Here is a 16,157-nt window from a genome sequence, read left to right on the forward strand (position 1 = left end):
AGAACCTCCAAGATTTTGTGTCATCTCTTCCTACAGAAACTAGAGTGCTATTTGATAGTCTTTTTAAAACTCAGCAGTAGCTGAGTTCACCTCATGGCATCTCAAATTATATTCATAAATTCTTTTTTCGTAATTTCTTACTTTAAATATCTGGAAAAAAACATATGTTTTAGGTGATTATGATAGCCCTTAATTTTCTGATTGCTAGATATTCAGCCATAGCTCTAATGGTGCAAGATATAAACATTAAAGAAAATCATGTAGAAAAACTTTCATCATTGTTGTTCCCAGAAGCCTTCTCCTCCTCCTTCGTTCATCGTGTTTAAAATAAAATGATCTTGTAATATATTCACCCATAAAAGATAAGATCACATATCCATAATATAGATAAGACTTTAAGAGTCAGATAATCATTAAACCAACTTCAAGGCACTCCATGCTGTCACGTAAGAGCTCAACAGTTTTAGTCCTGTTACTTGTCACTCACGTGATTAGAGATTAACCGGAATAGAGAGCTGGGAGAGGTGGGGCGTTACTTGGCAATACAGCTCTGGCTTTAGAATCCTTTAAGTCTTATCATTTCTTAATATTTTATTTGAACCACAGCCCATCTGACTTTTTTCTGTAATAGGAAGGTACCTTTCTGTATCGTGCTGCTCGCAAGTTGAAGCAATTTCGTAAAATGAATAACACTGACAATTTCGATCACCACTTATCAATAGTTTCACAAGGCATATTAAAACTGTTGAACTGCACCAACAAGGTAAGCTAAGGAATGTTTCCTTTAAAATATAAACTACTCCTGTACTAAGATCTTATCTGCTATCATAGAATTCTAAGCGTTTATTATCACTAAAAAATTGAGATACAGTTCCTCAGCTCTAGAAGAGGAAAGTCTCAACTTGGAAAACATTCATTTTTTGACTAGAGTGAATTAATAGTTTGCAAATGGGGAGTAAAAAAATAAGTGAATGAATTCTTCATTGCCATAATATTTTCCAGGGAAGCTAGGGTGATATATTGGTGAGGAATGGTAAATTTTTATCTCTATAACTAATGAATAGGCTTAATCTATATATGTATATGTTTATAAGAACTGCTGGTCACTGAAACAGGAAATGTAATATGTTTAACAGATATCTTTACACGGTAAATGTTGAGATGTATATGTACAATACAATTTTGCTTTAATAATTTTGATATTAGTAGGGCTATTTTTTGTTTTTTACTAGCAGTTAGGCACTAAAAACAAAACAAAATTTGGAAGATATTATCTTGAGACTACCCAGCAGTTTCCTCATTTGCAAAATGCAAAAAAATTATAACACCTATATTGTAGGATATTGAAAGGATTAAATGGCATAATTCATGTAAAGTACTTAGCACTAAAAAGTTTTCAATATTTAATGTGATATTTTATTATTGTTATTATGATTATTCCCCTCTTCAGGGATTTTACCAGCTTCCATACTAAGTCAAAAGGTTTCTTATGTTTCTAAAATAGTTTAAAAGAACATTTGGGGGAAATAAAAAATAATTTTTTTTTGAGTACCAGTAGTTTCTCATAGAAGGTAAAATAGTAAGATAATCTTTGAACCCTATTGACAGTGATGAAAATAGAGGTTATAACTTAGACAATCTCGTTTATCATTGCTTTGTATATTTGAAGGGAGCCAGTCTCCTCTTGGTAGGCTGGGTTTGCCAAGCTTTTTTCCAGTTTGGGGCCCTTACATAATATCTGTCCCCTAAAGAGAATTTACTTCTTTTTCTTCTCAATTAACCTGATCTATCTTGCTTTGGGCATCCTTCAAAAGACTCAGCTCAAGATTCACGAAGACTTTATACTCTAGTCTACCAGCTATGATTCCTAATTGCAGTGATTTCAAAGCTCTGCCTAAGGCAGTCTTTTCCAACCTTTTGTATCTCCTGGAGCACTTGAATCTGTAGTGAAACTTCCACAGCACACTTCAATTATGTTGATCAAGAAAAAAAAAAAGAGTATAAAAAAGAATATACTTACTGTGCTTTGAACTCCTTTCAAAAATTAATGGTCTTTAACATTTTTCGGAGCACATCTGAGATCCTCTCCCGGCACCCCAGTGTGCTGTGCCACACCGGTTGAAAATCCCGGCTCTAATGCAAGAATGGCAGCTACGGTTCATTCTGCTTGCCATTCATCCAGCCACTGCTTGGAAATACTTTGTTGATTAGAAGCCTCGCGTCCGGGCTCAACTGAAAAGAGTGTAGAACAGACAATTGATACCACCTCTTGGCCTAGAAAGGGGTAAAGGTCATAGATAGGCTTTTATTTGAAATTCCTTCTCTTCTGTGTTAAGCTTTGCGTGGATCACCATGATCTAAAATCAACTAACTAGAGAGAAGGGAAATACATGAGTAAATGAAATCTTGACATCAAATTAAAGTATGGCATTAATTAACAATATAGTTTTCCTTTTCTTGAAATGATTACGGCAAGATGTTAAAGATAGCTACACTGAGTTTTCTTCGTGAGCCAGACACGCTGTGAACTTTCCCCTGTTGTTTTATTACATTTTGCTCCTGCTGAGGGAAGCTTGATAAAATCTATGGCAGAATTGCCGATTTAAGGACAACGTTAGTTTCATGTTGATTGAAATTCAAAATTTTTTCTCTGTTAATATACCCTTCTATGTTAATTTTTTTATATCTTGCAGCAATCAATAGTGGTAGGCACACCTAGAGAATTGTGGATCCGAGGTATTTGGAAGATTAAGCTTCTTTACTTCTTCCTTCTCCTGACAGTCTGTTTACAAACGCAAGTGTTCTAGCATCTTAACGATAAGAAATTTAATGTAGGTTCTCAAATAGATTAGATGAGCTGAAAGTAATATGAAAATTAGCAATTACCAACAAGGAGAGAAACGATAAAGGGCAATATTCAATATTATCCATGTGACTTTGTTTTTAAGGTTAAAGGAAGAAAATCACCTCCCCTGGGTGAAGCCCAACCCACGAAGAATCTGGTAAGAGTAACCATAGTTCCCTGTACGGTTCACCAGCTTTTCATTCAGCTTCATTCCGTAATGTTTCTCTTTACGTTCTGTCTTTTTTCATGGTTAGTTTTGAAAATATTCATGACAGTGCTAACAAAAGGAAAAGGCCTGTAGTTCTTAAAGATTTGGATCCCTTTAAACTGCATTTTTCAGAAACCACTATTTTAAAATAGAAGTGCTTAGGGTAAATATCAGAGTGTTCTTTTCTTAAAAAGAAACAACATTAATACATCAATGTGTAATACGGGAAAGAAAGAAACAATTTATGTAGTTGAAAATAAACTAGAAAAAAGTACATAAGAAAAAAATTCATCCTTGATAGTTGGTCAAGAAGTAAATCTTAAACTGTGAGAACCCATCTCATACTTATTCGTACAGATTGTACAGCATAAGTGATATATAATGGCTTATAAATACTGTATATGTTTATATACGTCAATTTGATATTCTTAAAAATTATACAGCAATGTAGAAAATATTTATGAATTTAAAAGATTCAATACTTCATTGAATCGTGTTAATTTTCAAAATGATGCAAGTATTAACGAAGGTGGGGCACAGAAAAATGAGCCCACCATAAAAGTGATGGCTTCTTTTTTCAATATTTTCATTGTTATTTATTTTATTTGACTAAGCTATGTATGGGGCATGGAAATTCCTTATCTCTTTTAGAGAAGCAGGGTGAGTCTGCACACCCTAAGACTCAGAAAACCCTAGGAATTCCATCCAAATGGGAGGTTTTGGAATGAATGAAATGAACACGTGATATAAAAGCAATATAAATATATTGAAGGCTTCTGACTGAGAGCATTTTAAGAAGAGAAAGAAATTTTTTAATAAAGGAAATAACACCTGTGTATCCCCAATTACAGAAATAAAACCAAATTCCTTTTTTGTCTTTTTAAAAATTCTATGAAATTTTTACATCGATACATTTCAAATCTGCTTAGTCAAGTTCACCTTTAATTTGTATTTTTAAAAAAATGTCCTGGAACCCTTGCTATAAGTAACACAAATTTTTCCCACATAATTATCTTTGAAATTTGTTGTTTAATCTTGGAAATGTATTGTTTAAAACTAGGTACTAGTGCTATTAAATATGTAAGCAAAAATGATCTTGATTTGTGAGTAAATTAAACATGGGGCACATAAGTCTAAGACTCGGTCATTATACTTACACTTATCTGACATGTGACCTTAGTAGTTTATTTATCCTCTTTGCAGACCAGTTACCTCATCTGTGAAATGAGAAATCATCAAGTTCAGAAGGTTACTAAGCACATAAAATGAAGTTGCGTATTTAAAGCATGGAGCATAGTACATGGCCTAGAAAATATCTAATAACTGATTGTTACCTAAATGAAGAATTGCCCTAACCTTTCCTAATCGCACTCCCCCAGGTCAGCAGAAATACAGCTGACTTGCAGAGCTACTAAGTCTGGTCCGTGTAAGATAATCTCCTTCTCCATTTTTTATAGATTGTCCAGATAGTCCTCTTTAAGATTCTTGTCAGGTGCTAATGAGGCAGTTATCAGCCATACTCTAGGGAAAGCTCAGATTGTTGGGGTAGACTTTATGTTACAGGCTCAATCAGATAGGTCCTTATTACATTTGCTAAAATAATCTGAGTGGTTTCCCGTTATTTATTCCTTCCACTAAAAGTACACTTTTCCATATTAAAAATAAACTCAGTTGAGTAACTTACAGTCATCTCTCCCATTCATGTTTAAACAGTATTATTATATCTATTGGTAGAGTATGAATACAGAAGCCAGCGGCAGTAGCTCTTGTATAAATCCTAAATCTTAAACCGTATCAACCGTGAAATTTCTCCATATCCGTTACCACCATCATAGTTATAGGTCATATTTTTTAAAGTATCATGCAAGATTCTCCTTCTTCACTACATCAAATTTTCCATATAACATACCATGATGGAAATTAAAGATTGAATATTTTTCATGTATATTTTATAAAATATTTTAAATATTTAAAATATTCATAAAAATGCGAAGTTAAAACTCTTTGAAATCTATTTCTCCAGGAAGAAAATAAATTTTTAAAGGAACAGAAAAGACAGAACGGCTTGTGTTTCCTAAAGGAACTATTACAAAAGATAAAAACTTGTTGGAATAAAATTTTGAGGGGCACCAGAGAACACTGAAAAATATGGAGTGGCGATATAGAAACATACGAACTTTAGTTGTATCCTCCAAGAATCGCTCTGCTTATGCAATCTTTTGGAATAGAATGTCTTCTGGAATTACTGCCTGCACCCTGGTAAAAATGGATTAGAGCAATTCAGAAAGCCATACTGTGTTACTAGAACATGGATGCAAACAGCCATGGACGCTGCAGTCAATAAGCTGCTTCATACGTATGCAGATGTATATCAATCGGTATTCTGTGCTGATTTCTGTAAGACAATTCATGTAAGGTATCAGTTGCCATAATACTTTCCAAACCTGTTTAAATATTTCAGGAGAAGATATCAAGTCCTTCTGATGAGGCATGTAAAGGTCACAGGATTCGAAATTAACACTGTTTTATTATTAAAATAACTTTATGGCCCACTAGGAATCAGGATAGTATATGAAGAGTGTCAACTGTGGACAGTGCCCCTGAGAACAAGAGAGTCATATACCTTACGAACGATATCAAGAGATGTAACTGAGCGTGAATCTATAACACAGTGCCTTCAATAAATGATCTAATAAATGTTCTAAAATGAAAAACAGGACAATCAAAAACTAGAAATGCACCTCGTCTAAGGGTACTAAACCTTAGTTCTGAGTTCTTTTTTTCAGTTGTGTATAATAAAACTTGTCTCAATGAGTTTGCAGTTTGAGATGTATATTTTTAAGAGAATAATATATGCCAGCCTTTTAATTAATGGAATGTGTATATTTAATTTTGACACTATATCTGTATATAAAAATATTTTCATACAGTACTACAAACAAATTGCTTACTTTGGATACTATTTCTCCTTTGATAAAATAAATGAACTATGGATTAATGTGGCCAGATTCACTTAATGAGCCCTAACAGAAGTTTTAAGATTAGAAATCTTAATACTACACTACCACTGATCTTCCATTTATTATAGGACCTTATTAGCAAGAATCAACCTGAGACTCAGGCCCCAAAACTGTATAAGAGCAAGAATACTACTTTCTACCTTTAATTCCTTTCAAAAAAAAATAAATAAATAAACATGTCTTACTCACAGAGGGAAATGGCAAGGCTATTGTAGGAAGGCCAAAGTCCTAAACAGCTCCCGGTCTGCATTTCCTTCATGCCTGTTCTTCTCTGTCTTGCTTATCCAAGTGCTGACTTGCTTGATTTGATTTGCGGAAGATGTTCTGGTGACACCTCAGTGCGTGGTGGTGACACTTTCCCCAGCCCATGTGGCGTTTCATCCTCACTCATGCAGATAGCTGTATAAAATTGTATAGCCACTTGGGATGGCATTGACTGGACTGCCCCATGAATGGAGATTTGCATGGAGAATTATTTCTGTTTGGTGGTCAGTGTTAACTCCAGAAAAGGAACTGACAAGCACCTTTTAGGAACAAATGATTCTTCCTTTGCTAAACTCCCTTCCTTTCTTCAGATGGACTTTTCTAAGTTGGTTTATTCTTTACACCATAAAATAACGGTCACCAATGTAGTACACCTATCTTTATGAATTCATGCTTTTGTTAAACTATCAGCTAGATAAATGAGGAAATTCTTTCTAAAGCTAAACACTTGACACTGTCCTTGAAGGCTATTTATAATGTTATTTAATGATATCTGTTAAAAATTCTGAGATAATTGCCAAATAAGAGGCAACATATTTTAAATGCTCGTTCAAAGAGTTATTAAAATTTTGAGTTTTATCATTTGATTAGGACAGATTTGAATTTTAGAGAAAAGTCACACAAAAAGGTTTATTCAACATGTACTGTGTACCGGGTGCCTGTGCAAAATTATCCACACACTTCTGATTCTATTGCCCTTCTTTATTCCTAGCCACTAGCAAGGTGGATGGGCTAAGAATGATCTTGGATATTATATTTTTGGTATCTCTACTCCACATTTAGAGACTTGTCTCACTAAGCATTCTCTCCCCAATATAGATACAGATGCTTTAAATCAGTATTTTCTCAAATTTGTCTCAAGAAACCCCCATCCTTTCTCATACTACAAAAAGGAATAAAAAAAACAAGAGGAAGGATTTTAAGTTTGGAGATCAGTTAAATTTTCTTTTGGAGACTCACAATGAGTATAAATAAATTAAAGGCTCTGAAAATTCCTTCATAAAGCTTTAAAAAAAGGTTAACATGAATGTAGCATTTCTAAAACTTACTTGATTACAGTACATACTTTTACAGAAAAACCACTAACTGAACACAAGATTAATGGAATTAATAGAAGGTTCATAGAGCAAGGGGAATGGCTGCTTTCTACAGAGGGTTTTACATAAAAGGCTTGTAAAAAAAAAAGGCTTTCAAGGAATATATTGAAGAAAATACTCTCTTCAAGATTAAGATAATTTTCTTAAAGTTCATCCATGGTATAAAGGAACTAGGCCATACATTCATTGATGGCAGGTTTAAGATCCATTTTGTCAACCCTTCTATACTATATTAATATTTTTTACAGAAGCCCATACCTTGTGCTCTAAGTCAGACAGTCTTTATGGTGCTGTGAACATGCAGCCTTCACCTTTTTATTCATTATGTTCTCACTGCTTAGAAAGTTCTCCCATAATCTGTGCATGTCTTGCTCAGACTTCAAGAGGCATTTCAAGTCCTTTGCTATGACTTCCATGGTAACTCTAGAAATCGTTAATATTTGTTCCCATGGTTGCCCATAGCACTTAATTTCCTGTATCATGCATTGTTATTTGACCAGGTTCATCTTCATACTTTATTTTCAATATAATTTTCATGTAAGTAATTTATTTAATTTTTTTTTCTTTCCCCTAAAGGATTGTATGAACTTTTCCCTTCACCTCCTGATGGGAAGAGCTAGACATATGGTAGTAAATAAGATGAATTGTATTATTCCATTCTATTATGGAATTGCATTCAAATAATCTGGGAAATACATTTCCATATTGAAATATAATTTACTGAAAGATGGCTATGATAGAACTATAAAACATAACTAATTTAAGACTCCACACCACTGTATTCTCAACACCTCCGTGAAATTTTCTTTGATTTCTAGATTTTATTTGTTGCAAACATCTCTCAGCTTTCATTCTGACCTATCTATGAAAACACAGGTAGGTGCATTGATAATTGCCAATTCCAACCATTTTTAGTGTCTAGATATAAAAATATATTTATTTAACTAGACCAACAATATTAGCTAAATATTTGAGATAGATCCGAAATGACTATTTGGCCCATGGAGTAAACTGGGGTTGGTTTTACACACTCAACTTGCAAAATGGTAAGAAAGAAGTATATAAGGCAGAAATTTGCTAATGTAGGGAGAGGTTAGGTTCTGTAGGTTCTGTACATTACTATGCTAAAAGGAAATTAATTTTATATGATATTGGACATGAAGAAAGTTAAGGCAAGTGACAACATTTCCAATTTAGGATTCCCTACTCTTGCTTGTTAATTTATTCCTTTTTCTTCAAGACACAATCTAAGGGCCCCACCTTTCTGAGGCCTTCCCATACCCTCCCAGGTGGAGTTGGCCATTCCTGCCTGGGGCCTCCACTGCTCAGCTCAGTCACTCTCAATAACCTTCCATGTGCTGCCATGGAGGAGGCAGACATATATTTGCCAATTTCCACATTTGAAAATTCATCACCAATTTTCTTAGACAGGGCATTGGAAATGACACAACTCAAATGAGAACATTTAACCTAAAAATTTAATTGGAGAGAAAAACTTTATAATATATTCTGGAAGTGCTCTAAACACTATCATTAATGGAAAGAGTCCACTTTGCAGAGCAGCCATGTCAGATGAGGTGAAAACCCTCCAGGAGAACCAGGATCATCTGTCAGCAAAATACAAAATTTTTCACAGCAAAAGACAAATCTATTTCCTTTCTATCTTTTCAAGAATAATGGATTTGTCTTTTGCCGTGAAAAATATTAATGATTGCCCAGTGCTTCTTTCTACTTAATACACAGGTGCTACTTTCACTCTGGGTAAATTATCTGATACCAGGGTTGTGACTAATCTGTTCACAGCCAAGTGGGGGTTTAAAGAAACATCAGCTTTGGAATACGGGTCACTTAATGGGAAGATATGACCTAAATACAGATAATTCATTCACTTACTAAATACTTAAGCATCCATCTCTAATGTGCCCAGTTCTTGTCCTAGGGGTACAACAAAGTCCCTGCCTTTGTGGAGCATATACCTTAGGAGAGGAGACAGTAACAAGTGAACAAAATTATTTCAGAAAACAAGCTCTGTAAGAAATCAGAAAGATTGGTGAATAATGGTAGCACTTTAGGTTAGAGGAACCAGGAAAGCCCCTTCAAAAAGGAGCCATTTGAAAATATTCTTCTTAGTAAAGTATCCCAAGAATGGGGAAAAAAGTATCCAGTGTACTCGATACTACTATGAAATCAATATGTAACCACCCACACAATCATACAAATGGCAAAACATAACTACAGTCCATAAAGTAGAAGGGAAGAGAAGAGAGACGGGTAGGGAATGGGGATATGGGAGAAGGGAGGGTATTTGTGGGGAGTCACCTAATGTGCATGATGCAATGGTACATTTCAAAACTATTAAGAAGTGAGTATAATTGTGATGGATGTGTTACTTGGTTTAATGTAAACATTTCACATTGTATATCGAAGCAGTACCCTGAACCCCATAAATGCATCAATGTACAAAGTTATGATTTAATAAAAAATAATTAGTTATAAAAAAATTTTATTCTCAAATTTCCAACATATAACACATGCTTGGCAATATTTACACATTTCATAAATTTAATCGAAGTAATCAAGACAGAATACTTCAGCTACACTATTTTTATGTCTTCATAAAAATAATTAATGAAATTATCCAATGTTTGACTTCAGTAATTTGTAGTGATACACAAGCTGTAATTTTTTTTTATTTTGAAATAATTTTGGGCTCGGCGCCTGTGGCTCAGGTGACTAAGGCGCCAGCCACATACACTTAAGGTGGCGGGTTCGAATCCAGCCTGGGCCTGCCAAAACAATGACGGCTGCAACCAAAAAATAGCTGGGTGCTGTGGCAGGTGCCTGTGGTCCCAGCTACGTGGGAGGCTGAGGCAGGAAACTCGCTTGAGCCCAGGAGTTGGAGGTTGCTGTAAGCTGTGATGCTACAGCACTCTACCCAGGGGGATAGCTTGAGGCTCTGTCTCAAAAAAAAAAAAAAAGAAAGAAAGAAAGAAAGAATTTTGGAAGTACAGAAAAGTTGCAAGAGACTACAAAGGGTAATTTCCATATACCCTTTACCAAGTTTCCTGTCCTTTAAGGGAAATATACATAACCATAGTATACTTATCCAAATGAAGAAATTAACATTCGTTCTTACAGGGGTGGCTGTGCTGGGCATTGTAGAATATTTAGGAGCATTCCTGGTCTCTACCCAAAAGATGCTAGTAGAATCCTCTTCCACGTACTGACAATCAAACATGTCTTCATATATTGTCCCTGGGAAACAAAAGCACCTCTAATTGAAATCACTGTTGTAGTTTTATATTTTACATTTAGGTCCATGATTCATTTGAGTTATGTTTGTATAAGATGTAAGCTGTGTATCAAGCTTCATTTTTTGCATATGTACATTCAATAGTTTCAGTGTCATTTGTTGAAAAGATTAAGCTTTCTCAACTAAACTGAATTTGTACTTCTATAAAATTTGGTAGACTATATTTATGGGTGCTCTGTTTGTTTCCACTGATCTATGTGTCTTCCTTTCTCTAAAACCACACTGTCTTGAATACTATAGATCTATAGTATGTCTAGAAATCGGATCAGTTTTTCTTTTTTAGAGTTCTATTGGCTATTCCAGTTCTTCTGTCCTGCATATAGATTTTAGAATCATCATGTGAAATTAGTAAAAATGCTTGTTCAAATTTAGAAAAATTATCTAAAGTCTATAAATTAAATTGGGAGAGAATTGACATCCTTCCAGTGTTTATCATTTCCATTAAGAAACATGGTGTATTTCTCTAGTTAGATATTCTTTTGGGTTCTCTCAGTAGTGTCTTATAATTTTCAGTGTGTATGTCCTACATGTAGTTAGACATATGCATAACATTTTATTTGGGTTTGTGCGCAAGCATGTGCTATTGTAAATGGTGTTTTCAAATTCAGATTCATACAGTTCATTGCTGACAATAACAATTACTGACTTTTGTATCTTGTCCTTGTATCCTATGATTGTACTAAACTCATTCACTCTCACTTTTTATAGATTGAGACTTTTTACATGGACAGTCAATGACATCTGCAAAATAGAGATTATGCCTTCTGTGAATGCGGAAACATCTGAAATCTCACTTTTTAAATTCTTAATTTATCTTCTAGGTAACTTCACCAGCCAAGCTTCTGTCAACTTACTTTCTGAAATAAAGTATTTGAAAATAAAGTATTATGAAAATAATAGGTGCATTGTATTTGCCTTTTTAAAATTACCCATTCCTCTCTTATCAGAAGATTTGGGTGTTTCCAAATCTCTCTACTGCCATTAAGAAACTTATCACTAGATTGATACTAATGAAGAATTATTGATACATATCTACATTTTCATTTTGACCAAATTTCAAATTTGCTAGTTGGAAGACTTTTACAAATATAAACAAATACTTGTTATTTAAATATGTCAGTCATTCCCTGACATGTATCTACCTCCAGAGAGGAATTCTCCACTAACCATGACTTCTAAGTGGCCATGCGTTTTACCACGTGAACTCATACCTCTATCCCAACTAAAGGGAAGAAGGAATAAGGCAACTGTCCTAAGTGCAACTGATTCATAGGCTGGCTAATAACCTGTGATGTATGTCATGCAGCTTAAAACAATGGATTGAGATAACTGTGCTAGGAATTAAAACCACAATCTGAAAAGAATTTGCCCCTAATCAGCTTGAAATATAGAGGAAGTTGTAAAATGTAATTAGAATGAGCCTTGGCAAGCTGAAGGAGTGGGGGAAAAAAAGATACCTAGTCGTGAGTGAAGAAGTCAGTCAGTAAGAAATGGACAGATAGCTAAGAGAAGCATGGAGGCTGGCAGAGGGACCAAACTTGGGAGCTCCGTCATGCCTAATGACTTTCTAGTTCAATCCACGTGGACCTTCTGTCAAATCCCTTTTCTCAGGATAACATAGAAGACTCTCTGTGCCTTACATATTACAGTTCTATTGAGACTATTTCACTTGGATAAATTAGGAAAGAAGAAAAGACAAGTTTGTTTATGAACATCAGATATTACATTAAGAAAGCAGAATTAATGGCTAAACTTGCCTCCTTGGCAAGTCAAAGCAGATGAGTCAATAGCAAAAAAGGGCCTTATTTCTTTTTTGTTTAATATTTCTAATTTTTGTATTTAAGAATATTAGGGGGTACACGTCTTTTGTTTACTTACTTTGTTTTTGTACAGATTGAGTCAGAGTTAGTGTGCATGGTATGAACTGGAAGCCATTCATCTAAGTGAAACATCACAAGAGTGGACATAGGGCTTTATGTCTAATGAGCAGGCCTAAGAATGGGAGATTAGGGACTTGAGGCATAATTATGAAGTGAAACTGTTTTTACGTTATATTCAGGTTGGAGAGGAACGACTTTGTTCCAGCTCTACATTATGCTATATAATGTAGAGTTCTAAGAGCTGAGCACTAAATTTTATCAATACATGTGGCTACTTTAGGGAGGAGTGGGCAATACCTATTTTCTCTTGCTTTTACTTCTCACTAATTTAAGGGCTAAGGAACATATATTCACATTATCTTTAAGGTGGATCAATTCCTGTTTTACAATAAGCCAAAGTCATAGTAACAGCCTCTACAGCATATGCAATCTGGCCCCCTGGTTACCTGACTTAATGTTCTATTCAATCTCCTCCACACACACATTGCAGAGGCGCTGAGCTCCAGAGGTACCTCAAAGCCTTTGCCTTTATTTCACCTTCCACATGAAATACTCTTTCCTCTCTTGTCCACTTACATGTTTCAACCATACTGAATACTCCGTTTACAGAAAGCACCACAAGTTCAGGGGAAATGATCCAATAAGCTATTAGGTGCAGGAAACAAAAAGGATAAACAATAATGGCTCACCCCCTTCTTCAGGTCTATCACTTTCTTGATGAAATCATCCTTGAATACTTATGGTCGTTGTAACTCACTTCTGTTCTTCATCATGTCACCCTTCTAACCCCCCTGTTTATTCTCCATAGCATTGTCAAAATCTAAAATAGAGTATATTTACTTATTTATTGTTTTCATTTTCTATCTTCCAACACTAGTATGTGAACTTCAAAATAGAAAGGATTTTTGACTGGTTTGTACACCGTACTTAGAATAGTACCTGGCAGAAGTTAAATAAAATATCAAAATATAACACACACATATAACCAAAAAAATATAAAGAACCTATACCATTTACTAAGAGTCTTTTAAGTATCAGACATAATGGCAACAATTTTATACGTACTCCTGGTAATCCTTAAATTAGTTCTGCAAAATAGGTATAATTATACTCAAAGAATATTTCTTAAATTGAGTTAGTGATTATCTAACACTTTGGGATGAGAAAGATGTCTTAACTCATTAGGTAGATTGAGGATTCCCTCTGGTTAGAATATGGTTTTCACGTTTCCCCCATCATGCAGACATTTTAAAAGGGAAGCATGAGAATACACCAAATTTGGTGAAGACGTTGTGAGTGCAAAGAGCAGATCCCAGTCTAGTTTGTTTGAAGAAAAAGGATTTTATTAAAAACCATTGGGAAACTCACAGAATCTGTGGGAGAGCCAGATAGTCAAGTTCCAAGACCGTTTAGGCAGAAACAATGCCCAAATTATAGTCACTGTCTACTCCAGCTGAGGACAATCAGCTAAATTGCTGCCATGGGGAACAGGCTACATCTTGCAGTTAGGGTGTCACTTCTTGACTCTCTGCCACCGCTACCTTTGGAGTTCAGTGTCTCTCCATAAACTCCACCATGTTCACGCAGAAGTGCAGGCTGCCTTGTCTGCTCCACCTGACGTGTTTCAGAATTGAAGTCTGTTCAGTCCCAAGGCACTTGACTACTCTCTAGCTGTAAGAAAGTGTGGAGAACTCATCTCTGTGATTTGTAGCCCTGCAATTTAATATGGAAAATTCACCAAACACAGGAGGATTTCCAAAAGATACTAACTAAACGCATGATAAATGTCTGACGACGCTAAAATTTCGAGGTGAAATGCATCACACATCAAGATAATTTTTCACTAGTAGATATGACTTGGGTAGTGTTTTATTTCTAATATTGTCCAATGTTTTCTACTTCAACTATGGTAAAGTATCTGAGTCAATGAATAAGACCCTAAACACTCTTTCTACTGAAACAAGAGGGGGCAATGCTTACTACAAGGGAAGACCATGCGAATGTGGCGCCTCGAGAGGAGACAGAGCTAGTCTAGCACACGCCCCTCATTCAAACAATGCTCTGATAGTAATACATTATTGAAAAGCTATTGTTGTCAATTTTTAAATTGATAGTTAATTACATGGCATGTTCCAAAGTGAGTCACAGATGAAGAATTAGTGTTTAAAATAAAATTTTAATGCCTAATGTTTCTTGCACAGTCTATGTGAGTTTTCTTTGTAAGTACTGTAAGTTTGGGAAGAGTAGTAAACATATACACTTAAAATTTTTTTTCTGATTCTTAAAGAATTCTCCTTGACTAAAATAACTAGCAAAAGAAAACAAGAATAAAGATAATTTTTTTAAAATGTTAACTTTTAAATAGGTTATGAAATGGAAACCTATGAAATAGATTTCATCTGTTATATGAAAACGGATCTAAATATCTCATATATATAGACATGGATATGTAGAAATATGCATATATTTCCCCTTCAGTGCAACAATACCATGGCAAAACATGTCATATACATTTAAATCAAGTTTTTTATTTCATGTTCTAGTAAATAAAACCCTACTTGTGTTACTTGAACTCTTCCAATCATAGGTGATAAAAAACGCAGGAAAAAAAAACCCAAAAGCCTATTTTAAAATATTCTCTTAGATGACATTTAGGAAAAATAAATTAATATTTGTTTAAAATTATACCTAGACTTGACCACGTTCAGCCATAAAAGCATATAACAAGAACTAGCTTAATTGATCGTAGGGTATCATTTATTTTGTGAAAGTTAGAAAACAATGGAAGAGGTAGCAGTTTTAGATAAAATATTGTTACAAGAGTAATAAATTCTGCAAAACCACTCTTTGCTTTTTAATGACTATGAAATATGCATTTCTTTAAAAATTGACAATGTAAAAACCTAAAAAAAATTTAACTTACCAAATATCATTTGCTTTTTATCAGTAATTGGACAGGGATTATCCATGAACATAAATATCCAGGTACATTTGTATTGTAGTAAGATAGATACTAGAAATGGGATTACTGAGGTCACATGTTCTCAATGTGACACGTGCCAATTAACACACTGACTGTCACACTAGAAAAAAAAACTTTTTTTCCTCAGGCCACAGTGGTCTATTAGGTTGGAATCATATTTTATACACATGCATAATGTTATGCTTTATTGCTAAGAGACAAATTACCAATAAAGCATATGCCATTTGTTATGCCATGACAAACTATTTGAACTTGCTTTAATGACTAATTAACTAGATTTTCCTCAGTTTTTATCACTAGTGTTATTAATCATATTCTGCATAAATATATTTCTGTATTTCAGATTATTTCCCTAAGAAGGTGCAGGCAGAATGGGGACCAAAGACCCCATTCTTGGCAAGAGAAAACACCCCCAACAAAAGGGAAAATTTAAAAAGTAAATTGAATGGGGTGGCACCTGTGACTCAAATGAGTAGGGTGCCGGCCCCATATGCTGGAGGTGGTGGGTTCAAACCCAGCCCCCTATTCCCACCAGCAGTGTAGAAGT

General features: G+C 34.7%; 1 protein-coding gene across 2 annotated transcripts in view; it reads left to right on the plus strand.

Annotated features, from left to right (window-relative positions):
• The window catches only part of IL7 (interleukin 7), a 48,164-nt gene extending 42,253 nt beyond the window's left edge, over positions 1-5,911 (plus strand). For both annotated transcript variants that reach the window (XM_023517795.1, XM_023517792.1), the window contains exons 3-5: positions 632-763; positions 2,949-3,002; positions 5,077-5,911. In XM_023517795.1, coding sequence (XP_023373563.1) covers positions 632-763; positions 2,949-3,002; positions 5,077-5,196 — 306 coding nt within the window. In that variant the 3' untranslated portion in view covers positions 5,197-5,911. The remainder of the gene's footprint in view (positions 1-631; positions 764-2,948; positions 3,003-5,076) is intronic.
• The last annotated feature ends 10,246 nt before the right edge of the window (positions 5,912-16,157 follow it).

Source organism: Otolemur garnettii, unplaced genomic scaffold (genome assembly GCF_000181295.1).
Source record: "Otolemur garnettii isolate 467f Iridium unplaced genomic scaffold, OtoGar3 scaffold00004, whole genome shotgun sequence".
NCBI lineage: Eukaryota > Metazoa > Chordata > Mammalia > Primates > Galagidae > Otolemur > Otolemur garnettii.